The sequence below is a fragment of the Miscanthus floridulus genome, chromosome 6 (assembly GCF_019320115.1).
Source record: "Miscanthus floridulus cultivar M001 chromosome 6, ASM1932011v1, whole genome shotgun sequence".
Classification (NCBI taxonomy): Eukaryota; Viridiplantae; Streptophyta; class Magnoliopsida; order Poales; family Poaceae; genus Miscanthus; species Miscanthus floridulus.
In genome coordinates, this window is record NC_089585.1 from 79,324,587 (window position 1) to 79,352,546 (window position 27,960).

Consider the following 27,960-nt stretch of genomic DNA (forward strand, 5'->3'; position numbering starts at 1 on the left):
TTAACTAGAACTAACTATTATACAACTCTACTCCTTTCCTTGATTACTTTAAACTTTAGGCTCGGTATCCATTCCAGAAATATTGCCGCCTTCATTATCACTTTCATCAATCATTACTAATTCTTCGGGATCTTCTTCTTCCTCCTCTTTTGATTCATCATCATTGGCAAGGATGACACCGGGGTCCATGGCATCAGCTTGGGGTTCATGATTTGGATCTAGTAGATTGCTAAGCCTATGAACTTCCTCATGCAGATAAGTATTATGTTCTTCTAAATCTTCTACATAGAATTCTAGCTCATGAGTTCTAGCTCTAGCTACATTTTCTCTATGCCAAGCTTCATTCCTTCCCTCCACCGTACGAACTAACATACTTTCGTAGTTCCTGTGCATGGTGGTGAGACGCCTCAATTGATCCTGTAATTCTCCTACCTGTATAGCATCCAAAGCCCTATCTCTAGTAGCTTGTGCTAACTCTATAGAAATCCTCTGTATCTCTGCCTAGGGATCAGGCCTAGAGCTGCTACTGCTAGCACCGTCATTCCTTAGGGCAAGTTGGTGATGAGGAACTCCTTTGGGTCTAGTGGACTTACAGGGTGTCATCTTGGTACGAGCCATACTGTAGGAAGCCAATTTAATCCAAGTAAAACCACTTGATCAAAGTCTAAAGAGCAGCTAGAATAGATTACATTACTCAAACCAGACTCACTACTCAACTCCAGACTTAGAGATGAAGGAAGTAACGAGTGAATTAACCATGATGCATGAATAATACTTACAAACAAAACCATCAAAGCTTATAATGCACATAAACAACATTTGTTTTTATATAGGGCATAGTAAGATTACTACTCTACCACACAAAACCTTTTTAATCCAATAGGGAATGGTGAGAAAGAAATAAGATAAGTCAGAAGCAATTTGGACCAAATTAACAAGTTAAGTTTAGTCATCCCAAATCATTTTGAAGTTTTTGTAAAACAATACTACAAAAACCTTGTAACGATCAGTGCCCTGATACCATTCTGTGGTAGAACCTCCTAAATTATAGGGCCCACATGCAACTATCACTGTCCAACGACCTTTGACATCTATGCATATGTTTCCAGTAACTTAAGAAGACTGTCAGGTGTCCTCGGGGAACCCCGAATCATCCACGATTCCCGAGCAGGATCACATTATAGAGTCATTGTAGTATTACAACATTTATTCAAATATATACATCAGAGTAAAAACAATGGAAGTCTTACAATAACTTAGTTTACAAACCAGTGGTTTCAAACCTTACAAACGAAGTTCGATAGATAATACAAAACGTAGTAGTGGAGTGGCATTATACATAATACAAAACACATAATAGAACTGCCCTACCCAAGGGCCACACATTTACTTCTCATCGTCAGATCGAACAATAGTCATGCAGCATGATCCAAAATAGATATGCTCATGAGGCTCACCTGCAACAAGGGTCAACGAACCCAAAGTACAAAAGTACTCAACAAGACTTAACCGAAATAAAATTGAGAAGACTCAAGAATGTAGGCTCAGGGATTCAAGGTAGGGCTTTAGCAATAATCAAAGTTCTTTTGCGTAAAAGCTTTTTAACAAAATTCTTTATTTTGACAGTTAAAACTTCATAAAATCCTATATAAAGATGACATGATCCGTATTGAGATCATGAAACTTCATATCCAACACCTTCTCAAGTTCAATTATTAAACTACGATGATGAACAGAGAAGTGAGTCTCCATAACCGAGGAGCAACGATGATTCGAACCGATTATAACCCCGCTGGGGATTCCAGACCACACGACATATGCAGGTCCCCGACCTACATATACCAACCTATTCTCGGATCCTCTAAAACAAGAACGGGTCCACGCCACCCGAGAATATAGTACTCCACCAATCCAGCCCATTGCCACGTGGGTACACGCTATTCTCGCCATCTCTCCACTCCCAGTGCGCAAGTAGCCATTCTCGTCATAGAATCGCCAAGTTAAGGCTTACCGGAGTATGTGGTTAGTACTACAAAGTCTCACCGCACACAGTTCAACAACGGTACGGACCTTAACCGACACAGACGGAAAGAATCCACTCACAAGACCTCCATGTCTTGTGGCTCACACACACCGAGTCCGCCCGATCTAGATTTATTACATCACATGCTCATATTTCATGATAACATAAGTAACCAAAGATCCATTTAAAACTCGTAGGTGATAGGTAATCACCCGACTAAGCATGACTAAGCATAACTAGTCATTTATGAATAAAATAGGTAATCAAGGTAGATATGGAAAAGCAAGGCTGGTAATGCACCAATTAGGTTTCCACTTGACTTCTAATCACTTAATGCAGTACAGGAGAGCAAAAGTGAAATTAATTTGTAAAACACAAGGTAGGGTTGTATGCATCCGGGGCTTGCCTTCGTTGACGGAAAAGTCCGGTTCATGCGACGTTCTACAAGTATTCGATCCGACCTCAACCGACGGATTAACCTCCTCCGCAACTTGATTAACTACCATGTGTTCACCTTCGTTCACTACATGTAGTAACAATGCCATGTTTAAAAATGATGCGGAATACGAAACATGATTCTTGATGATGGATGCAAAAGTTAACAACTGGAATACAACTTTCCTTCACGGTACAATTGCAAGTAATTATCACAAAGCATTTTTAGTCATTCTTCTAACAAGTCAAAGGTTCACTTATCATACATGCTTACCAACTAAAGCCTCATCATGAAAAGACATGTATAAACAATATACAAGGAAATGTATAACTTTTACTTTTTACCCAAGAGGTTGCATCTAAGAAACAATCAAGTTTATTAACATGCATTTACTAACGAAATTCTTAACTAAGTTATTTAGAATTATTAACTAAAGGGCGAACATAAGCATATCAAGAAGGTAATCACTTGGCCATGACACAGCAGGGGTGGGGTGTTTCATGATCTATAATCAACTCCAAAAATCAATCAGGACATCTTATGATCTATGTTTATCATTTTGACAATTATTAACTAATAATTAAGGCATATAAATAAGAGTATAATTAAACATCATCAATCCCAAACTTTTTGTGGAGGTAGGCTTTAACAATAAACAAGTACAATAAAAGTTTCATGCTCACTGGATATTTATTTTGGCCTATAAAAATTACACAACAAGCATTTCTTAATTAAAAGGACTAATTTTTAAGCATCCAAAAACTATTGATTTTCATGGTTTCATATTTTTCCTAAATAGTTTACATCTCAGAGAGGTCACACAAAAAATTTCATAGTATTTAAAGCTCTATTTAATTCTACACAAAAATAACAAATCACAGCACTATTTAAAATAATCACTGACTTTTCATTTGACACCCACAACAGTTCATCGTCTTCTTCCCCGAGCTGAGCAGTGCAAGGAAACACGGCGGTGATGCTGCTGGCCGATCAAGGCAATAAAGATGGCGGTGAGGTGGTGCAAGATCATCGCAAGACTCGGCCGCACCGATAGGTGGACTTGGCGTGGCCTGGGATGACCCCGACCGGCTTGCCCACGGCAACCAGCGGCGCACACGGCTGACCACGACGGCGCAATGGTGGAACGGCAACTACGGTGCAAAACTGATCAAGATGGAGCTGGATTAGGCATGAAGAGACTCACCATGACTTGAGCGGCTAACTAGATGAAGCCGAGATGCGTTGGAGGCTTCTGCAGATGACGGCGACGGTCACGGCGGCTCGCACCGACGTCGCGACTGCGTTCCAGCAAACAAGGCGATTCCAGCCGATAGCAGTAGCTAGGCTGGGCTCAATCGAGGTGCAAGGGCAAGGCAAAGCTATGACAAGCCTTGCAGCGGCTAGAGTGCGCTAAAGCGACGGTGAGAGCTCGCTGGAGTTATGGCAGTGGCGACGGCAAAAATAGAGGAGAAGAAAGAGCGACGGCGACGGCGTCTCGGCCTTAAAGAGCGGCTCAGAAGCTCAAGGAAGCCACGATGGAGCCCTATCCCATGCCAGCACGATGCCACAGACAGCCACGACGCACCTGGAAGCAAACCGAAGGTCGCCGGCGGTGTAGCCAGAGCGACGGCCACTGTTCACCTTAATTACAAATTTGCCATTCATTTTAAATTCCAAATTACTCCCAAATTTGTATAACAACTCAAAAATCTCCAAAAATAAAAGTTGTTCAAAATTCAAAGTTCTACAACTTTGCTTTTATAACCAACCCCTAATTCAGCCTACATTTTGAAATGAACTTTTTAATTCAAATAGGGGATATTTAACGAATTACGCCTTTTCAAATTACTTCAAATTTTTCATAACAACTTTAAAAACTCCAAAAACAAACTTTGTATAACTTGACAAGCTCTACACTTTTGCTTTTGGGCTCAACCCCAAAATATGCTTAGATTTTGAAATGAGTTTTTAGGGTAGAATTTAAATGCTGAAAATCATGGTTTTCTTGAAAATTCCAAATCCAAACCAAATTTTGAACTTGATTCAAACAATTCAATTCAACACTCATAACATAAATGTAAACTTGTTTTAGTGAATGCATATCAAAGTTTGCAATATGACCAATGCCTTGCAATGCATATGATGACATGTCCTGTTTTTAATATTTAAACACCTGAGGTGTTACAGAACATATACTACTATTAGAACTCCAAAGATATGTCAACACAACCAGGCGTCTAGCGCAATGGTGAAGATGGTCTATTCCTTGATCTGGGTCCCAGGTTCAACTCCTAGGTCTCATGGTTTTTTTTAGTTTGAATTTATTAAACCCCGGTGGCAAAAAAGTGACACGCAAGCCGTTGGGTCCCACAGGTCGGATGAAGATCAAGAAAGGTCCCACAGGTACATGTGACATGTAAGCCATCGGGTTCCAAAGATCGAATGGTTCCATAGGTACACATGACATGCAAACCGTCGGGTCCCACAGGTTAGATGGAGATGGAGAACGGTTCCATAGGTACACGTGACACGTAAGTCGTCGAGTCCCACTAGTCAGATGGAGAAGGGTCCCGCAGGTACATGTCGGATGGAGAAAGGACCGAGCGAAGACTTTTATGATGAATTGCAAGCATCACGGATGAGTAACTGTAGGTCCCATGGGTTGTTAGTAGTAGAGCTTCTAAACAGACTTTGGGAAGATCTACAGTAGCTATATTACGAAGAGTGCTTGGCTGATGGCCAAATCTCCTACAACTAAAAAGAATAAAGTGTGGACATCGTTTTGGTGCGGCAATTGCCTTGGTTCGTCCGTCTGCCACCCGATGCCATCGATCCCACCTAACACGCTATCCAACGGGCGAGCGAGAAAAGGAAAGGCATGATAGAAAAAGAAACTGTCATCCCTGCGATCCCCGCCTACTTTGAAGGAAACAAATCAATCACCTAAGGCCACATGCATGGAAGGAAACAATAATCATGTATGGAAGGAAACAATAATCATGCATGGAAGGAAATAAAAGATGTACATGTTATACATGGTGAGACTGGTGAACCTTCTGTAATTTCCTAAACGAATATTCCCACCATTAGTATATAGGTTCATTCCCCTACGTTTCATCATGCTCCCATTAGCATATAATATGAAAGTATTATTGTGTTCATCACCACTTCTAGTTGACTACTCCCATTAGCATATACTTTCTCTACCTCAAAATATAAGTCGTTATAGGATGCGTGCAGGTCAAACTTTCTCAACTTTGATTAGGTTTGTAAAAAATACAGGCAACATTTATATCTCCAAATAAGTTTATTATGAAAATATATTCAATATTCTATGTAATGATACTAATTCTGTATTATAAATATTAATATTCTTTTATATATAATTGGTCGAAGTTAAAAAAAAGTTAACTTCTTGGGAAGCGAGAATAAATTCTATTTTGGGACAGATGGAGTATATGAAAGCAGTGTTGAAAATATTTTAACAATCAAGTTCGTCTCTGTCTGATTGGTAAGCTTAGACATCATAATGGCATCAAAATTTTTTACTCTCATGGACACCCTCATGGATCGGTGCAAAGCATCCCAATCCTACAGCATACACAAATGGCAACCTTAAAGTTATGATATTTTCAAAAGGGTGGACAATAAAGACCATCTTAGATGTTCTAGCATTAGAGTATATACGTGTAGACACATAAGCATGGTGGTGCAAGTGAGCAGCCAGCAGGAGTCAAGAGTTAGGGGTGTTTGATCCTAGGACTAAACTTTAGTCCCTGTCACATTAAATTTTTAGATATCAATTAGGAGGACTAAACATGAGCTAATTATAAAACTAATTACATAAGTGGTGGCTAATTCGCTTGCCAGCGCCGTGTACATGATGGTATGGAGATGTGGTGGAACTTATTCGTGGATTTGTTAGTGCACAAAAGAAATGGATATCGGAAATATCTTCCTGTCGGTATAAAAAATGATCTTAGCCACATCACGAAAAGATCTACACAGTAGAGTTTGTGAGCCTGCGATGCCACGCTCTCTGTGACTATGTAAATTTCACGAACTTAGCTTTTTGGATTAATGTTACTTTAACGTCGGTCATATACTTTTATAGTATTGTTATTTTATCGTGCGATCCGTGTGTTTTTAGTATAAAAGTTTAGCTGTCCCGTAGCAACGCACGGGCATAAACCTATTTGCATATATACTTGAACTTGTGTGTACATGATTATATGGAGATGCAGCAGAACTTATTCATGGATTTATTGGCGCATGAAAGAAATATATATCATAGAATTCTTTTTTCTGATATAAAATATTATCTTAGTCGTATCATGAAAAAGTCTATACAGTAGAGTTTGTGAGCCTACGACGTCGCGCTCTCCGTGACTGTGTTAATTTTATGAACTTTAATTTTTGAATTAAATGTCACTTTAACGTCGGTATTTAATTTAATAGTATTATTATCTTATCGTGCGATCCGTGTGTTTTTAGTATAAAAGATTTAGTTATTCTGTAGCAACGCACGGACACACCACCAGGTTCAAGGAAAATAACAGAGTTCTGGTTCGAGTTCCCCTCTCATCGTGGCTCTCTCAGCTATTTATCTCACTCCGCTCTAGGCTTCGAGTCGCATGCGTCGTAGGCCCATTTTGGCCTAGCAATTCTTACATTCCTTGCCTTCCTCCTAGATGATCTCTTGGGCTTGGGTGTCGCAGATGGGCCGCCAGGATGAGGCCTACTGACATCCCTCCCCATTGAGAGCTCGGGGCACCCAGAAAGCGCTGCATGATGGCGTCAACATCTTCCCAGGTTGCAAGGTCGTCATCGAGGCTGCTCCACTTGATCAACATCTGTTGTACAGTGTTGGCGCTGTGCTGATGGAGCCGTGTCTGCAAGACACGCTCTGAGACTTGCAGCATGTCATCGGGGTCCGGCAGCTCAGCCGTGATCGCTGGAGCAGAAGGAGGCGCTGGCTTGAGCAGCGACACATGGACCACTGGGTCGATGATCGACGTCGGTGGCAGCGCCAGCTTGTACGCCACAACACCCACCTTGAATGGCTCGAAGTATTTGAAGCAGAGCTTGTGGTGTGAGCGTGGAGCCAGCGAGGACTGCACGTATAGCTGTAGACGGAGGAAGACAGAGTCGCCAACCTCAAAGGAGCGTTCTGAGCGGCGCTTGTCCACCTGGGCCTTCATGCGCTACTGTGCCCGAAGAAGGTGCTGCCTCACCATAGCCATCATAGTGGTGCGCTCCGCCCACATGGTGGCCACATCAGGAACAGGGGAAGCAGACTCATCAGTAATGCTGAAATGACAAAGAGAGCAACCATAGAGTACCTCGAAGGGTGATTTGCCAAGTGTCGGTGCAGAAAGTGATCAACTAGTGAGTATTTGTAGTTTTGCTGTACGTTGTGATCGGAGGTGGCCTAGCACTCAATGACGTACTCCCTCCATCCCAAAATATCTATCGCTTTCGCTTCCCGAGAAACAATTTTAACAAAATATATATTAAAAAATATTAATATTTATGATACATAATTAGTATCATCGGAAAGATCTTTGAATCGAGTTTTTTAATCAATTTATTTGGATATACAAATGTTGCTAGTATTTTCTACAAATCGAGTCAAACTTGTGGCACGAAAACTGGAAACGACAAATAAATCGGGACAGAGGGAGTAAGATTTATACTGGTTCAGGCAACGTGCCTTACTTCTAGTCAGGGTTGGTCAGTGACTTTATTCCTGAGCCTAGGTGCTCAAAGTTTGCAGTGAGGTTACAAACGAGAAGGAGAAAGATAGGGTGTACAAGAGGTCCGGTCGGCTCCGGTCAGAAGAGCCAAGAGTGACAGGAACTTCACTATGAGCTAAGTATTCAAGCAGGTGCTTGAGGTCCGAACCTGGCGGTTCTGTGGTTGTGAGCTATTGATCTAAGGAACTCTGATTAACTAGAATCGGTCCTCCTTGTTGGAGGAAGCGCACCCCCTTTTATAGATGAAGGGGATGGCTTTACAAGTGAGAGGGTGAGGGTACGTATGCTGCCGAGCCTTGTTGCCCACACCGACAGGTACAAGATAGTGGTAGGCACCTACAACACTATTGTTGTCACTGTAGAATGTCAGATGCACACAGGAGGTCGTGCTGCCTTTTTCAGGGATGGTGGACGTCGGTACCTGCAAATGATGTTTGATGCCTAGAGGCATGTGAGGAGTCTTGCTATGTTCACCCAGTACGGTAAATCCTGGCACCCATACCGCTATTGACGCCTAGAGGCACATGGGGGGCCTTATCGTATGGGAGTTTTAGCGGCCCCTACAATAGTGTAGAGGGAGATGTCGGCGTCTACAATACTGTTTGTGTCAGGGTGGCTGTAGAGTATTGTTCCGTGTAGGGTATGGTCCCTGGTACAGTGGTTTTGACTTGTGAGCCTTGACTTGTCTTTCTTCGCATATCTTCTGGTTCCTACCGAGCGGGCGTCCCCGGTTGGATGGCTCCAGTCGGCTCTGAGTGCGCCGGTCGGAGAAGAGCGGTGAGTAGGGTTCCTGCGATCCCTGGTCGGAGACGCGGGGTTGGAGCCAGAAGTAGTGTTTTGGGTCAGGCCTTCCGATCGGAGAGGCCGTCCGGTGGCGGCTGGAGTCGAAGCGAACGCTCCGGTTCGAGAGGTGGGCCGAAGCAGCCGACGAGAGGGCGTTGTTCCTCTTCGGCCAGACCTTCGGTCGGTGACTAGGCCACCCTTCCAGTCTGTTGTTTTAGACTCTTGGGCCGGCCCATGAGTTATGCGCTATCTGCTCGGGCCGAGCCTTAGCATGGAAGCCGGTCCCCGAGGGACCCCGGGTTTATGAACCCGACACCAAGCACCGAATGTTCACTAGTATTGTACCAGAACTCCACCAAGGACAGCCAGTGAATCCACCGTCATGGACAAGAGTGAATGAAGCACCAAAGATACGTCTCAAGGCATTGGTTAACACGTTCCGTTTGCCCGTCAGATTGTGGATGGTAAGCCGAACTCATAGCTAGTGTCACTTGAGCAAGGCAGAATAGTTCACTCCAAAACAGACTTGTAAAGATAGGATCCCGGTTAGATATGATGTGAGTTGGAAGACCGTGAAGCCGGAAGACATTGTCCAGAAACACCTGAGTGACCTTCGGGGTAGTGAACGGATGATGAAGCGGAATGAAGTGAGCGAACTTACTGAGCTTATCCACAACCACCATGATGCAATTCGCATTAGCTGAAGCTGGCAACCCATCAATAAAGTCCATGGTCACCGCTTGCCAGGCTTCGATCACCGCTTGCCAGGCTTCGATCAGCATAGGCAGAGGAGCCAGAAGGCCTGGGTACTTGGCTCGATCAGGCTTTTGCTTGGAGGCAGATAGTACATGCAGCAATAAAGGCCTTGATTGTTTGTTTCATACCACGCTAATAGAACAGCTTTTTGATTCGGCTGTGAGTAACAGGAAACCCGGAATGGCCGCCCCAGGCACTATCATGCAGGGCTGAGATGATGCGTTGCTGGAGTTGAGAGTTGGATCCTATCCAAATACGGCCAGAGTAACGGAGGATACCACTGTGTAGAGTAAAAGGAGGACGAGCCTGCGGGTTAACGAGCTCCTGTAACAGCTGCAGGGACTTAGGGTCTTTAGCGTAACCGGCTACGATGTCAGCGAGCCAAGTAGGGGTAGATGCAGAGATAGCCTGTAACTGAGCTGGTGGCGCTGGATGACGGGAGAGATCGTCACACTACTACAGGAATCAATTTGCGCAGCATGGCCAAAACACGCTCCGTGGCAAGCACCTTTTTTGCCCGCCATGGTTAACCGGTGGCCGGCCAGCGAGGCCGGCCACCGGGGCGCCCGCTGCGGGAAATTGGTTTACCGCGGCGGGCAACCTTACCTGCCCGCCGCAGGAAATCATTATTTACCGCGGCGGGCGGTATGAACAGCCCGCCGCGGTTAATACGGTTTACCATAGCGGGCTCTTTAAACTGCCCGCCGCGGTAAAGACTTGATTTACCGAGGCGGGTGTTTTATGTTGCCCGCCGCGGTAAAGCCTGTACAAATACAGACCTCAGACCCTCCTTCTTCTCCACGGGTCTTCCTCTCTCAAAACTCATGGGGGGAGGCTTTGCCCTAAAATTTGAGAAAACTTTTGATTTGAGTTGAAGGGCTTGGATTTGAGGGAGGAGGACATCATAAGAGGTTCATAAAGGCTCTCCCTCTCTCCTTCCATCCTCTCTCTCTATTTCCATCACCTAGAGTTCTCTTTAGATCTAGATCAATTTTAATGGAAAAAATGATGTCATATATTTCTTTAACTTTAGATTCATCATAGATGCATGCTTCATCTTTCACATCGTCATTTCCTCTCTTTTTCATGATTTTGGACGTAAAAATCATCAATTTCTCCTAATTCTTCTTTATTTAATGTTGATTGTGATGGATAATGTTCGCAGATACGATGGATAGATCGGAATGGATGTACCGGATCGATAGAGTGAATGATCCACGGTACCTCTTTGAATTAAGGAAGTTTATTGCGGCTGGTAAAGCTCACCGTGAGAGACTGAAGCGGATGACAACCATATGTCCATGTTCTCATTGCAAGAACCTAAAAGCCCACTGAGACAGCGAGGTGCAAACTCATTTGATCATGTATGGTTTCATCGAGGGCTACACAGTCTGGACATTTCACGGCGAAAGAGTTGGTGCGAGTGGCGCTGCATCTGGAGTTACCTCTTCGACGCCGATGACGACAGCACCACCGGTGAATAAAGATCCTTCCGCAGCAGCAGCGCCAGCCGACAGTGACAACAGTTGTCGTGATCACATCATGGTGGATGATGTAATGCAAGACATGGCCGACGAAGCCGGCGACGGTGGTGATGGTCAGGATACTGTGAGCCAACCCAAGGATGTGCAGCTTGTTGAAGATCTAGTCAAACACTTCAATGAAGACGACATTGTGTTGGGTTGCCCAAAGTGGTTGGAGAATTTTAGAGAGTTGAAACAGGCGGCAGTTGATCCTCTCTATAAGGACGGTGGTGATTGTCCAAAGGAGTGCACGGCGCTCCATTTTAACCTCCATATGTTGATGTTGAAGGCTCGTCATGGTTGGTCTAACACTAGCTTCAATGAGTTGTTAAGCTACCTTGCCACCACGTACCCAACGGCTAACAAGGTGCTCGCCAATACTTATCGGGCTAAGAAGCTGATCCGGCCAGTGGCGATGAAGCTTAGAAAGTTTGATGCATGCCCTAACCACTTCATCCTGTATCGGGGCAATGAGTATGAGAATTTGACGAGTTGTCCGCACTGCGGCTTTAGTCGGTACAAGAAAAATGCTAGTTGTCGCGTGGATGCAGAAGACGAGGGAGGCTTGCGGGGTGGTCGGAAGAAGAACAAGAAGGGGGCAAAGAAGAGCAGTGTGGCCAAACAGATCTCGGCTCAGCAGGATGATGAAGAAGAGGGTTACATGCACAGGAAAAGTCCAGCACTGTCGGTGTGGTACCTGCCCATGACCGATCGCCTACGTGCAATATTCAGGAACCCGGACGATGCCAAGCTCATGTCCTGGCATGCATCTGCTGACCGCCTGAACGACGATAGCAAGCTATGGCACCCATCCAATGGCAAGCAGTGGAAGGATTTCAACGAGGCCTACCCGGAGTTTGGCAAGGAGCCCAGGCATGTTAGGTTCACGCTAAGTACCGATGGGATGAACCCGTTCGGTGAGCTTAGCAGCTCGCACAGCACTTCGCCCGTTGTGCTCACCATGTACAACCTACCTCCCCATCTATGTCAGAAGCGTAGGTACCTTATGCTGACCATGCTTATCTCTGGACCGAAGCAGCCCGGCAACGATATAGATGTGTTCCTAGAGCCATTCATGGAGGAAATGAAGATACTATTTGATGTTGGGGTCCAGATGGTGGATGCATCCCGCAAGGAGAAGTTCACACTAAAAGCAATCATCTTTGTCACCATCACCGATTACCCCAGTCTCTACTCACTGTCGGGGCAGATCAAAGGGAAGACCGGCTGTGTAATTTGCATCGATGGGACCTGCTACACTTACCTTAAGGGATCCAATAAGATGGTGTACATGAGGCACAGACGGTTCCTTGCAAAAAATCACAGGTATAGAAGAAGTATTATGAACAAATACTTTGATAATCAGGACGAGCCGCAGCGTGATCAACTGACACAGACTAGTTGGGGGACAAAGGTGTATGAGATGGTCAAGGACATGGATCAGGTGGAGTTTGGAAAGAAGAAGAAGCCGCCTGAAGAGGGGAGCAAGCAGACAAGGAAGCGAAAGCGGGACCAGACGGAGGAAGTCCCCTCCGCCGTTCCTTTCAAGAAGAAGTCAATTTTCTTCAAGTACCTATCGTATTGGAAAACACTGAATACACCCCATGCCATTGACTGCATGCACCTAGAGAAAAATGTCTTCGAAAGCACGATCGGTGTCCTGCTGGACATCAAGGGCAAGACAAAGGATGGTATTAAGTCACGGACGGATCTTGTCAATCTGGGCATCAGGCCGGACCTTCACCCGGGACCGCCTCAGAATGGTAAAGTCGATATCCCGGGTGTGGCCTGCAACCTAACGCAAGACGAGAGGATGGCTTTTCTTAAGTTGCTTAGGGGTATCAAGGTGCCGACTGGTTTCTCTTCCAACATCAAGAGCCTGGTCTCCATGAAAGACCTCATAATGACCGGCTACAACTCACACGACTGCCACGTCATGCTGACGGTGTTCCTACCAATTGCGATTAGGGCTATCCGTCCAGAGTACGTGAAGATGGTCATCACACGGATGTCATACTTCTTTAATCGCATCACTCAGAAGGTCATTGATAAGGCTGAGCTGCCTGCCCTGAAGGAGTTCATTGCGGAGACCCTTTGCCAGCTCGAGATGTGCTTTCCACCATCTTACTTTGATATTATGCCACACCTAATGATGCATATGGTCGATCAGATCCATCAACTAGGCCCCGTGTACCTACACCAGATGTGGACGTACGAGCGGTTCATGTCCACCCTCAACAGATACGTCCATAACCGCGCTTACCCAGAGGGCTCTATGATCGAGGCATACACAACGGAGGAGGCCATGAACTGGTGTATGAGGTACATAAGAGATGGGAGGGTGATTGGGTTGCCTGTCCATCACCACAAAGGCAAAACCTCAGGAATGGGGTGCACAGGCCGAAAAGTGCGCACCGATGTGGCAAACCGAATGGTGCAAGAAGCTCATTACAGCATCCTTCATCAGTTAGTGAGCATGGAGAAATATATTGAAAAGAACCTGGAAGAGATCCGTGCCGCTAATGATGGACAACACACGGAGGCATGGGTCCAGAACCATCACAAGAGCAATTTCGTAGAGTGGCTCAAAGAGCAACACATACCCCTTGAAGGATGCCCTGATGAAGATACGGAGACCGTTAAGAGGCTTGTGTTAGGCCCATCTAGCCAAATCACCATGTGGCAAGGGTATGACGTCCAGGGCTACAGGTTCCACATGAAAGACAAGGACAAGAAGAGCTCGGCATAGAACTGCGGTGTTCGATACGAGGGCGAAGAAGAGTACACGGGCCAGAGGAGGCAATACTATGGGCAAGTTGAAGAAATATGGGAACTTGACTATGGCCAGAACCTACGCATAACCGTCTTCCATTGCCAGTGGGTCAAACCGAATGCGGTTGCAGTGGACAGTTATGGGCTAACCACCGTGGACCTCAAAAGTATCGGCTACAAAGATGACCCGTGGGTACTAGCAACCAATGTCGCACAAGTGGCCTACTATATATATGCAGAGGACCCAAAAAGGCATGTGGTTGTGTCCGGAAAGCAGCGGATTGTGGGAGCTGATGGGGTGCAGAGTCCCGAACAATACAACAACTACGCAGAGCTCGAGCTTTTTACCGATCATCCAAAGAAGATCAAGGCCGTCGAGGACCGATTCAACAAGTCCAGGATGATGCCGTGGGCCCGCCCTGATGGTGAGAAGAGGACGGTGAAAGCACCTGCACCAAAATGATTTATGTATCCCAGAGACATATATGTAATAATATAGCTCGATCTATTGAAGATAAGTTTTGTAACTTATTATTAATATCATGGAACCATACTACTCTACTAGTACTACTGAATCTACTACTACTATACTATACAATACTACTCTACTAGTACTACTCAACCTACTACTACTATAGCATACTACTACTATCTATTGTACTAATACTACTCTCTACTACTCACATGTACTCTACTACTACACAGCACTACTCTACTACTACTACACAGTACTACTCTACTACTACACAACACTACTCTCTACTTACACAACACTACTCTCTACTACACAGTACTACTACAAAACACTACTCTCTACTTACACACTACTTACACACTACTTACACAGTACTAAATATCAGTGCCCATAAATTTTAGATTAATAAGTTTTAGATTGGTAATAAATAGCAGGGAGGAAATGAAAAAATATTAACCGTGGCAGGCACGTAACAGCGCCCGCCGCGGTTAATATTAACCGTGGCGGGCCGGTAACAGCGCCCGCCGCGGTTAATAGATTAACCGTGGCGGGCAATTTAAGGTGCCCGCTACAGTAAACATTTACCGCGGCGGGCGGATTATATTGCCTGCCGCGATTAATCCATGCGCTATATATGTGCCGCTGCTCGCACAAATTTTCTTATTGCCTCGCGCCCTCGATTTTGACCCGAAGGGCTGCCGAAATATTGCGCCGCCGCCACCATCCCCGCCGTCGAGCTCCTCCGTGGTGACCCCCGCCCCCATCCTACTCCCCCGTGCCCGTGCCCCGCCCCCGTCCTCCTCTCCCTTGCCTGCGCCCTGTCCCCGTGCTCCTCCGGCGCCCCATCCCTGGAACCCTAGCTCCGGTGCGTCGCCGGCTCCGACCCGTCTGCCGCTGCCAAATTCCTCGATGGCCTTCTCCACCCTTCTCCAGTTCAGGCAGCACTACACAGCGCGCAAGGAAACAACGGCACCAGCGGTACGTGACCTAACCTCTGCATTTGGGATTTCATTTTTTTATTTATGAACTGAAACTATGAAAACAATTATGAAACCATGTCTGTTCATGAAAATTAGTAACTGCATAGATAGTCAAGCCTAAAATGACAGAGCCCGTACTGACTACAGAAAAATTTTGGACCTGTTGGCTTCAGCTGCAGTTTGCTCTCTGCAATTACTGTAGCAGCTACGCAGCAGCAAGCGCTCTCTTTAACATTTTGTGGCAATGAGAGAATTACTCTAGAAAAAGTCTATGACTTGTCACAAATATGTTCATATTTTTCAATTATATCTTAGCTCATTTTACAAGTGTCAGGTTGCATTAGCCACCCATCAACAATTGAGACAACTTGTAATGATAGAACAGAATCATTTAAAAAACGAAAAGAAAATGCACACACAAAAATTTTATTAGTAGCAAAAAGCACAGCTACTAAAGTTGCCAAGCAAGTGTTAGTCAACGAGCACGACTCACCTGCAGCAGAAATCGAACCATATGGCAGTAGCCAAGACCAGCCCACATCTCGTTCACCTCCTGTAGCAGCATCAAGTCATCATGAATCAAGAACTTGACTAAACTGGACAGTTGAAAAAATGAAGCACAAAACAGTAGCAGTCCCACTTTGCCCTGGACTGGGTAAAGAAAACAGAACTTAGTAAATCAGCTTTGGAATTTGTACAGGTCAGCTGTAAATTATTTTCAGACTTGAATTTTAAGATCAGAAATAATTGGACTTAGCTACTTAGAACCGAAAATTATTTAGCAGCTAGGCTATGAATTTTCAGCAACAAATTATTTCGCAGCTATGCATATGAATTTCCAGCAATAAATTATTTAGCAGCTAGGCATATGAATTTCTACAAATAATGAAATAAAACATGTCTGTATAATCCTGCTGCTTGGTTTGCATGTCTCATGTATCTAAGATATTTTTACTATATTCTAGTACAGTTAAATGGCATATTTTTTCCTTTCATGTGAATACTTATTCAATCTGCTATCAGTTATATATTTTCAGTAATCAAACCTCCAATTGGGGGCATAGATACTGTGAGGTTATTTTGCAGTTGTATGAACTACTGAATGACCTTCATCGTATTTCACTTGAATCTGACAGGACACGCACAGCTATAGCTTTTGCCTGTGAACACTACTAGTATACTGCCTACTACTACTCCCTCCTCCTCTACTCCTCTACTCCCTCCTATACTACTAGTATACTACTGCCTACACTCTATAGCTTGATGCAAATTTTTTGATTTGTGAAAGGTTTTTGTTTAATGGGGCTGGTTCCTTTTTTGGCATATGCAATGATGAACTTTTTTGGCATTTGCCTCTCTTGCTTGTCATTGGCAGTTTGGCATTGCCAATTGCCATGATGCCCATTAATCCACTGCCTACACTCTACTGTCTACTGCCTACACTCTATAGCTTGATGCAAATTTTTTGATTTGTGAAAGTTTTTTGAGATGGCTAGCTACTACTTATCCCCTTACTGGTACTCTACTGCTTGATGCAAAATGGTACTTGTATTACCTATTTCTCTCTACCACTGTTGTCTTACTACTGTTGCTGCTACTCTGAATTCAACTGAACTGCTATACTACACTTGGTGAATTTTGAACTGATATACTACTGATCTATGATGCTTTTGGTGAACCGTAGCATTTGAATTCAATTCTTTTTGCTGCCTATGATGCCAAAGAAATTTATGACAAAATTCTAAGCATATGCCACTGCCTATGATGCACCTTGCCTTTAAACTAATTCTGAGCTAAATTTGTGAGAATTTTGAGATGAATTGGTCACTCTGCTGCAATTTTGCCAAATTTGATATAATTTGTGAGAATTTTGAGATGAATTGGTCACTCCCTCCTTTACTACTAGTATACTACTACTACTGCCTACCTCTACTCCCTCCTGTACTACTACTAGTATACTACTACTACTGCCTACTACTTTCTAGTAGTATACTACTAGTAGTATACTACTACTACTGCCTACTACTACTCCCTCCTCCTCTACTCCTCTACTCCCTCCTATACTACTATTCTACTACTGCTGCTCCTGTTTTTGATTTGTGAAAGGTTTTTATTTAATGGGGCTGGTTCCTTTTTTGGCATATGCAATGATGAACTTTTAAACTTATTGCTGAGGCAATGGCATATGCAATGATGTGAACCCTTTTATGCTGAGGCAGCGGCGATGATGATCGAGTGCCCCCGCTAAACTAGGATGGCTTGTATACAAGATACAAGCAACCAGTTTAAAAGCGATGTGATGACAATGGGGCAAATCTGAGCCAACTACTACTACTTTACTACTCTAGTACTACTCTACTTTACTACTCTATAACTGTGTCTATACAACTGAAATATGTATTCATTGTAGCTTTCCAATGGCGGAGGAACCGATAAGCGAATGGCGTGACCCTACCCCTAGTGCATAATCATCAACTAGCCTCGAGAGCCAAGTGTCCGTGACCCCGAGGCCAACAAAGAAACGTCATATAGAGGACAATGATGATCCGACCTACCAACCGAGGGACGACGAAGTTGAAAGTGCGCGGTCTCCAAACCCTAAACAGATGCCGGTGGTGCCTCAAGAATTGAATTTCGAGGAGGAACAAGTCAGTGACAAAGAACCCCCCGCTCCATCTCCAACCACTTCAGGCAAGTCTAGTGGTCAGAGGACAAAGCTGAGAAGGGGGGAACACGGGAGGCACCGGAGGGAAATCCACGGCGAAGTCCATGTGATCCATGAGGTGGGACCAGAGGGAAACCCGTTGTCGCCACCCACGGTCCTTGCCAAGTTCAGCAACCAGGTGGCATGTATAGTCAAGGACAAGGTGGAGATCACTTGGGTGGAGTGGAACAATGTCCCAGTCGACTACAAGACACATATCTGGGGTGAGGTGACGAGGAGCTTCCATTATCCCGAGGATGCCGATCTGGACAAGTGCAGGGAGTGGGTCATGCACGTGGCAGGAAGAGCCTTTAGAAACTTCAAGTCCATGCTGACCAGGTACTACCTGAAGCTAGGCAAGTCACCCTATGTCAAATACACTATGGTGAAGGAACATCACTGGAAAGAGTTCTGCAAACAAAGAACAATAGAAGAAGCAAAGGCAAAGAGCGCCAAGTTCAGCGCACTCGTGAAGAAGAACCTGCACCCCCACCACTTGGGCATGACTGGGTTTGCTGGTAAGAGGCCCCAGTGGCGGGAGGAAGAAAGGGCTAGAGCTGCCGCCGGGCTTCCCGATCCGTACGACGGTGTAGACTTGAGGGCTAAGGACTTCATTTATGCCCGCAAGCCGAAGAAGCTCAAGGAGGGCATGAGCAAGTTCAATGAGCTAAAGTTCGAGGAGGTGGAGAGGGCTCTCATCGAGGCCGCTAAATCCAAGGACAGCTTCGAGGTTCGCAGGGGCTAGGACTTGCTGACCCTGGCGCTAGGAACCCCCGAGCACCGTGGCCGCGTTCGTGGCATGTCATCGAAGATGAGCTGGAACTCAGTGGAGTCATGGCAATCCGACGCTGCCACATACCGGTCAAGGCAGAGGTACAAGGAGGGCATCTTTCAGAAGGGCTATGATCAAGGCATGGCCGAAATGATCAGTCGGTCCATAAAAGAAGCCTTCACGAGCAATGACCCAGATATGGTGTCGATGAGGTCACAGATGCTTCGCTAGGCTGGCGTGGCCGTGCCACAAGTTCCACAAGGGCAGACACAAGGGCAGCCACTGCCGATGATCGAGGATCGCCCAAGGCACCCCGTCGATGACATCCAACAACCCATGCGCGTCCACCTCAACATCCCGTTTGGCAGGGCAAAAAAGTTGACCATGGGTGAGGGTTACATGCACCCCAAAGAAGATATCAAAGATTTCAACCAAGACCAGATCCCTGCCAACTATGCTGCCGTGATACTTACATGGTATGCGACCTAATACAAAGAATTTGAAATGGAATATCCAACTGCACAAGGGGTAACGATCCTTGGAGCTGCCATTGGTTCCAAAGTCCTGTGGAACAAGGACGACATAGAGATCATTCTCTCAACGCCGACTTCTACGTCGATGGCGACACCAGCATCACAACCATCCGTTGCCGGATCTTGTCCCCCCGATAATCCGGATCACGGCGACGGCGATGACGAAGGCAATGGCGGGGATGACAAGGGAAGGAAGTCACCCCGAGGCACAAGCCCTCACCCTCGTTCTCCTCCTCCAACAACAAGTCCACCTCCACCTCCCGATAGTCCGTCTAAGGGCACAAGCAAAGGACCGGGAGGCACGGAGGAACCGGGGGCAAAGACACCGCCTGCTACCATTGCGAGCACAAGCCACTGTCCTCCACCGCCGGCGAAGACTAAAGGCGACCAAGGGCATCTCACATACTCACTTGAGTTCGAAAGGTATGGTAGCGGCGAGCATAATTTGCTAATAACTTTTCTTTGCCATACTATGGTACTAACATTTCTATCCCAGGCCGGGATCACCTTTCCATCTATTTCCTGAATCGGATGACTGCCCCGGCCATTACGAGCATGGGAAGTTCATGATAACCAAGGCCCAGCTCGTCGACGAGGAAAGGTGGGAGACAAGGAGGTTTCATCTCTGGTACATGGAAGCGGCAAAAGCTGGCCTACATGGTTTTCTAGTCAAGGTTGTGGCGGAGTACTTCCACTTGCCTGGCAACGATGTAGAACTCCCCATGGACTTCCACGACATGTACAGACTACTACGGGAACAAGACCTTGACATCGCCCAAGTCACCTTGTTCTCTATGTAAGCGATGAATTGCGAGTTTCACATATCACCTGCCTTTGAATCGGTCAAGACTACTTATATATGCCACGATGGCTTGTCCTTGCAGGTTGATGGCCTATATATCCAAGGAACTAAAACTTGATGTTATCTATCTATCTCCAATGCATATTGCTCAAAGAGTCATCATTGGTTACCACCTAGATGACAATCATCCAACCATGAAAGACTTGACCAAGCGACAGAGAGAGGCGCATAGGAAGAAACTGATGGACAATGAGAAGTTGAACATTTCAAGGTACATACTAGGAGCAATGAAGAAGATCAGGAGAAATGGGTGTATCGTAGCTGCCTACCACTTTGGGTAAGTCGAAGACATGCCTGTAGAGATAAGTGGGTAGCTAGCTAGTATTATTATTTCTCATTGTAACCTGTATTTTGTTTCAATGGCGCAGCCAAGGCCTCGAGGGTCACTGGGTTGCATTTATCATCTACCCTCAGGATGGCAGGGCCTGCGTATTTGATTCGTTGAGAATGCCAAACTTAAAAGGGTACAAGGCCTTTGAAGATTGCCTCAGAGTGTAAGTGACTGAACTGTCTTCTCATATGCGTTCTAATGCCCTGCCTAATACTAGGACATTTCGTATAGCGCTTATAAGGAGTACGTGAAGGATCCTGAATGCTATGATCGAAGAACAGAGAATTTTAAGGCTAAGCATAAGAACCGCATCAAAATCAGATGCAACTTTCTGGTAAGTATTTGAAAGGTTTAATTGTGCTTTCTGTTCATAAGCGTTCTAATGCCTGTATTCTAATGCTTGTGTATCGATCATGCAGTGTGCCAAACAACCGGTAGGATCACAAACCTGTGGCTTCTACGTCTGTGAGTACCTAAGTGAGTGCAAGCAGTACAGCAGCAGTTGGAGGGTGCTCAAGAATTGATTGAACTGGTGGAGAGACGTGCAGAGCACCCAACACTCCTTCAAGCAGACAAAGGCGGACATATATAAGTTTGTCTTAGACAAATGCGTGCTTGAAGGGAGCACGTTCTTCAACGAGAACAGCCAGCTAGCGATTTTACCGGAGTACGAGAGGCTGAGGAAATGGCCCACAATGATGCGTCCGCAAGATTACTCCTTAGGGCATGTATAACGACTTTAATATGTAAATGTAATGAATTAACGATGACAAGAACGACTAAGTGAATGTATATATATGTATATTATCTCATGTGTAATGCCTGCATACTTTTTAAGTTTAATCTGTGAAATCTAGATGTGATTTGAATTTGAATTTGAATTTAATTATATGCCTGCTGTATTTTTTTAATTCAGGAAATAATTTATCGAGGCGGGCAAATAATAATGCCCGCCACGGCTAACGAACATAACCGCGGCGGGCGGTATACCGTGTCCGCCGCGGTAAAATAATTTACCGCGGCGGGCGGTTCAACGTGACCGCCGTGGTAAAAGTACATTTACCACGGCGGGCACGTTACACCGCCCGCCGTGGTAAATCGGTTAACCGCGGCGGGCAAAGCCGCCCGCCGCGGTTAAGCCATGATTTACCGTGGCCTCTAGGCCGCGGCGGACGGCTTTGCCCGCCGCGGAAAATCAAAAACGTCCGCCTTAAGTTTGTGTAGTAGTGTCAGCAGCAGCGTTGGACACCCCAGGCTTATATACAACCTTGTATTGGAGCCCGGCTAACTTGTGGTGCATCTTGAGCTGCCACTGGGTATGCAACCTTTGATCTGTGATGTGCATAAGGCTGCGCTGGTCGGAGAATATAGTAAATTCTGCATTCTGGAGATAAGAGCGCCCTGCTCGACAGCAACCAAAATAGCGAGGAACTCCTTTTCATATGTCGACAAGGCACTTGTACGAGGACCCAGGGCCTTACTGAGAAAGGCCAGAGGGTGGCCGTCTTGCAAGAGTACTGCGCCCGCCCACTCCAGAATCACTTGCGTTAGTCTGCAACTGAAATGGCTTCGAAAAGTCCGGCAGTGCTAGCACTGGAGCTGAGACCAGAGCAGCTTTGAGGGCCTCAAAAGCAGACGAATGAACCGGAGTCCACACAAACAAAGTACCCTTCTTAAGCAAGTCGGTGAGAGGACGAGCCAGAAGAGCAAAGTGCTGAACAAATTTGCGGTAATACCCCGCGAGCCCCAAAAAGCTACGGAGTTCCTTGATGTCCTTAGGCTGCGGCCAGCGCTGAACTGGCTGAACTTTCTTAGGGTCAGTTGACACTCCATGGTTACTGACAATATGGACCAAGTAAGAAATGGAGTGTCGGGCGAACTGGCACTTACTGAACTTGACCTTCCATTGATCGGCAGCCAGCAAGGTGAAAACCTGACGAATGTACTCTAAGTGATCTTCCAAAGTAGGACTGTAGATCAAGATATCGTCGAAGAAGACGAGGACGCACTTGCACAGAAGAGAGCGCAGGGTGGTATTCATTGCCCCCTAGAAGGTATTGGGTGCGCCTGTCAACCCGAACGACATAACTGTAAACTCGAACTGCCCCCAATGAGTTTGGAAAGCAGTCTTGTACTCTTCGTCGGGTGCTAACTGGATTTGATTGAAGCCTGCCCTGAGATCCAGACAAGTGAACCACTGAGCCTGAGACAGTTCATCAAGTAACTCGTCCACCACCGGAATTGGAAACTTAGACTTAACAGTCAGCGAGTGAAGCATCCTGTAATCACCACAAAAGCGCCACGAGTGTCCTTTTTGCACACCAACAAGACAGGGGAAGAGAAGGAGCTTGTGCTCGGCTGAATCAACCCAGAATGAAGCATCTCAGTAACCTGTTTCTCGATTTCATCCTTGAGAGCGGGCTTGTATCTGTATTGTCGGACAGCTACAGGAGGAGCCTCGGGAACCAACGGAATGTGGTGGTCGCACTGGCGACGAGGAGGCAACTCTGTAGGCTCGAGGAAGAGATCAGCAAACTCATTCACCAATTCCTGAATAGCAGGCATGAGCTCAGAATTATCGGATGAGGAAGGTGAAGCTGTAATATGGAGCAACTGAAGCACTGAAGGCTGAAAAGACTCTGGCAGCAACCCCTGAAGCCGAACATGCCCAGTCCCATAAGGAATGCTGATCCACTTAGCTTGCCAATCCACTTTCATCGGAGAAAAGGCCTGAAGCCAGTCCATTCTTGCAATCATATCATACGAGCCCAATGGAATAACCCTCAGGGTAGAATGGAACTGTAGCCCTGCATAACCCACTCAGCACCACAAAGTTCAGTACTTCAACAAATTGAACCTCCATCGGCCACCCTGACTGACATCGGCTGAGCAAGTGGCTTGAGATCTGGTAACTGTGAAGCGAACTCAGCACTCAAGAAAGAATGACTGCTTCCAGAATCTACCAGAATGAGAATACTGCGGCCGCGCAACTGTCCTTGGAACTGCAGAGTACGAGAAGTTGTGGAACCTGACGAAGCTTCTGAAGACAGCAGCATGAAGGCCTGCTCTGACTCGGCAATAGCAGGGTCCTCTTGAGTGACAGTATTTGCGTCGTCAAAAGCATCGGAGCATAGCGCCCAGACCTCCTAGAGGGAGTGCACCTGGGGAACCAGGGCGCAGCGATGGCCCGACGCCCACTTCTCGCCGCATCGGACACACAAGCCTCGTGCCTTGCGGTAGGAGCGTAGTGTGGCCAGCTTGTCGTCGACCGTCGCGGTTCTGGGTGCGATGCGCCTGTCCTCGCCCGGCCGGCCAGCAGGCTGTGGATCGCCAGCAGGCAGTCGTGGCGGAGGAGGTAGAGGAAGCGCCCCCTTGATCGTCGCGTTCCGGGCGAACAGCGAACCCTCCGCGCGCTTGTACTCCTTGCGCGTGCCCAGATCCAGCGCCTCCTCCTGCAACAAGGCGAGAGTGCACGCAGAATCGAGGTCTTGTGGACGAGCAACCATAATGACAGAACGGATGTCCTCGCGTAACCCATCAATGAATCGAGTGGTAAAGTAAAGCTTATCGGGATTGGGATTATAGGCTTTGAGCTGTTCGTAAAGATCAGTGAATTTCTCGATGTAATCAGAGACGGTGGAGGTGTGTTTGATGTGGAAAAGCTGACATAAAAGCAACTCGTGCTGATCACGGCTGAACCGCTCATGAATGAGAGCAGAGAAGCTTTTCCAGGATATGTTCTGAACCTCGGACTCGATAGATTGGAGCCAACAGGCTGCGGCGTGGGTGAAGTGGTGGGTGGCAATGCGAACCCAAATCACAGGATGAACCGAATACATTTCGAAATGGGAGCGAGCGTGAGAGAGCCAAAGCTTAGGATTATCCCCATCGATTTGAGGGAACAACATCTTAGGTAATTGGCCTAAATTGGGGTTCTGAGGATTAGGCTGGTAGGTAGGCTGATGAGAACTGGGCATGAAATTGGGTTGTGGATGGTGAACGATGGGATGAACAGGTTGTGGAATTGGGTGTGGAGTGGGAAGATAGTGGGGCTGGGTAGGGGCAAACGGTGGCGGTGGGTAGTATGGTGGTGGGTATGGAACTGGCGGCGGTGGAGGAGGAGGAGGAGGATGATGATGGGTATGCATCGGATGAGAAATTGGCGGAGGATTGGGAGCGAAGGACGTACCATTGGCCGGGAACGGGGCTATGGTCGTCACCAATCCATACCCCACATCCTGTGTTGGTGAGGCCACGCTGTGCCCACTAGGCCAGTCGGTCGTTGCTCCGGCAGATGCACGCCCGACGACCAACTCCGGTGTACCTTTAGGCTCGGAAGATCCATCGGCTTGAGCAGCGCAGGTTCGATCCCATAGCTTGGACAAGCGATCCACCTCCGAACGCATGGTGAAATGGGAGCTCTCGATCCGTGGATGCCATGCTTCGAACGCCTCCGCTGCGGACTTGAGGGCGGTGATGTGCTCGTCACGCTCGTCCTAGATCTCGATGTAGCGCACCATCTCGAGGTCGTGGACGCGCTCATCCAGCTCGGAGAAGTGGTCGCCCTAGTTGTCAGTGGCCCCAGGGAGTCGAGGCGGCCGTTGACGGCGGCATCGCACTGGAATCGGGCCGCCTCCGAGTCAGAGAAGCGACGGTCCAGTCGGGTCCTGAGGCTGTCGAACTCAGAGCGAAAGGAGTCAAATTGCTGGATCAAATCATCGAACATCTGGCGAACGACGGGATCCATGGCACCGCGGGAGCGTTGGAGGCGAGTGAAGTGGGGATGGGTGGGTGGGAGGTCCTCCAGCACGCGTGGTGGCCAGAGATAGGTGGCTCTAGTACCAGTGCAAAATGTCCTAATGGCTAGAGGGGAGTGAATAGCCTATTAAAAATTTCTATAACAATACTTAGCAAATATGTTAGACAATTAAACTGCGAAGCAAGTGTTGCGCTAGCCTACTAAAAGAGCAAGCCACCTACCACAATTCCAGTGGCTATGATCACTAAGCATAAATTTTCTAAGTCACTACACTAAGTTAGTGAGCTATCAAAGACTAACTAAAGAGTCTCACTAACCACTAGACCCGACACAAGCTAGCTCTCAAAACTAATTACACTAAAGAGCTTAGCTACACTAAGAATATAATACAAGAGAGGGGATGTGATAGTTATACCGCCGTGTCGAGGATAGAGCCAATCACAATATGATGGAGCCAATCAATCAAGAAATCCTCGGACAATGATGACACAAGATTTTTTACCGAGGTTCACTTGCCTGCCGGCAAGCTAGTCCTCGTTGTGGCGATGCACTCACTTGGAGGTTCATGCGCTAATTGGCATCACACGCCAAACCCTCGATAGGGTGCCGCACAACCAACACAAGATGAGGATCACATAAGCCACGAGCAATCTATTATAGTACCTTTTGGCTCTTCGTCGGGGAAATGTCAAGAACCCCTCACAATCACCACAATCAAAGCCGGAGACAATCACCAACCTCCGCTCGACAATTCTCGCTACACCAAGCCGTCTAGGTGGCAGCAACCACCAAAAGTAACAAGTGAATCCCGCAGCGAAACACGAACATCAAGTGCCTCTAGATGCAATCACTCAAGCAATGCACTTGAATTCACTCCTAATCTCAAAAAGATAATGAATCAATGATGGAGATGAGTGGGAGGGCTTTGGCTAAGGTCATAAGGTTGCTATGTCAATACAAATGGTCAAGAGAGTGAGCTTGAGCTGACCAAGGAGCTTAAATAGGAGGCCCCCACAAATAGAGTCATTGGGCTCCTCACTACTACCTGTTACGCGCTGACCGGACGCGTTGGTCGAATCGACCTAACGCTCGGACTCAGCATCCGGTCAACGGATGCCAGCCACGTGTCCTCCGCATTTGACATCCACCGTCGATCTCCAACAGTCAACTCAGCTCCCACGCTCGTGTTAATGAAGGATCAGACGCGGTGAGCCACCACATGATGCTCCCGCGCCGCGTTAGATCAATGAAAAACCACGTGCCACTTGTTAGCGACCGGACACGCCGGTCCTCTCTTCTAAGCCACGTTAGGTCATTTCTAGAGAGTTCCCCGAGCAGCAAAACAGCGACCTAACGCGTTAGGTCCACCATGACCGGATGCTACGTTGCATTCGCACCTCCTTCACCTCACTGCACGCCGCCATGTCAGCAGGACCGGACGATGAACAGTGTTTAGCCCGAGTCTGGTCACTCTTCTTCTCTAAGTCCGGTCACAGGGTAAACCGAGCCCGAGAGCACCACTTTTTTTTTAAAATGACCGGATGCTATAACCCTGAGTTTGATCATTTCGAACTCAGTGTCCGGTCACTGTTTGATAGTGAAAAACACCTTCTTTACTTTATCAACTTCTCCACCCTTGCTCAAATGTGTCAACCACCAAGTATATCACCTTGTGCATGCGTGTTAGCATATTTTCACAAACATTTTCAAGGGTGTTAGCACTCTACTAGATCATAAATGCATATGCAATGAGTTAGAGTATCTAGTTGCACTTTGATAACCGTATTTCGATATGAGTTTCACCCCTCTTAATAGTACGGTTATCGATCCTAAATGTGATCACACTCGCTAAGTGTCTCGATCACTAAACCAAAAAGCTCCTATCAAGTTTCACCTTTACCTTGAGCTTTTTGTTCTTCTCTTTCTTCTTTTCCAAGTCTAAGCACTTGATCATCATGGTCATCACACCATCATCATGATCCTCACCATTGCTCCACCACTTGGAATTGTGCTACCTATCTCATGATCACTAGAGCAAATAAGTTAGCACTTAGGGTTTTTATCAATTCACCAAAACCAAACTAGAGCTTTTCATGGTGTTAGCAGTAGAGCTGCTAAATGGACTTGGGGAAGATCTATAGTAGCTATATTACGAAGAGTGCTTGGCCGATGGACGAATACAAGGAAAATAACAAAGTTCTGGTTCGAGTTCCCCTCTCGCTGTGGCTCTCTCAGCTGTTTATCTCACTCCACTCTAGGCTTCGAGTCGCATGCGTCGTAGGCCCATTTTGGCCCATCAATTCTTACATTCCTTGCCTTCCTCCTAGATGATCTCTTGGGCTTGGACATCATAGATGGGCCGCTAGGATGAGGCCTGCTAACATAGGTACACGTCGGATGGAGAATGGTTCCAAAGGTACACGTCGAATGGAGAAAGGACCAAGCGGGAGACTTTATGACGAATTGCAAGCGTTGCGGATGAATAACTGTAGGTC

At 46.5% G+C, this 27,960-nt stretch overlaps 1 protein-coding gene across 1 annotated transcript; it reads right to left on the reverse strand.

Annotated features, from left to right (window-relative positions):
• Positions 1-7,126: 7,126 nt before the first annotated feature.
• Positions 7,127-7,660, reverse strand: LOC136460738 (uncharacterized). The gene has a single exon (XM_066460322.1). It carries the CDS (start codon positions 7,658-7,660, stop codon positions 7,127-7,129), a length of 534 nt encoding a protein of 177 aa, XP_066316419.1.
• Positions 7,661-27,960: the final 20,300 nt, after the last annotated feature.

Coding starts and splice junctions, on each gene's coding strand:
- LOC136460738 (XM_066460322.1), bottom strand. CDS start 7,660: ATGAAGGCCCAGGTGGACAAGCGCCGCTCAGAACGCTCCTTTGAGGTT.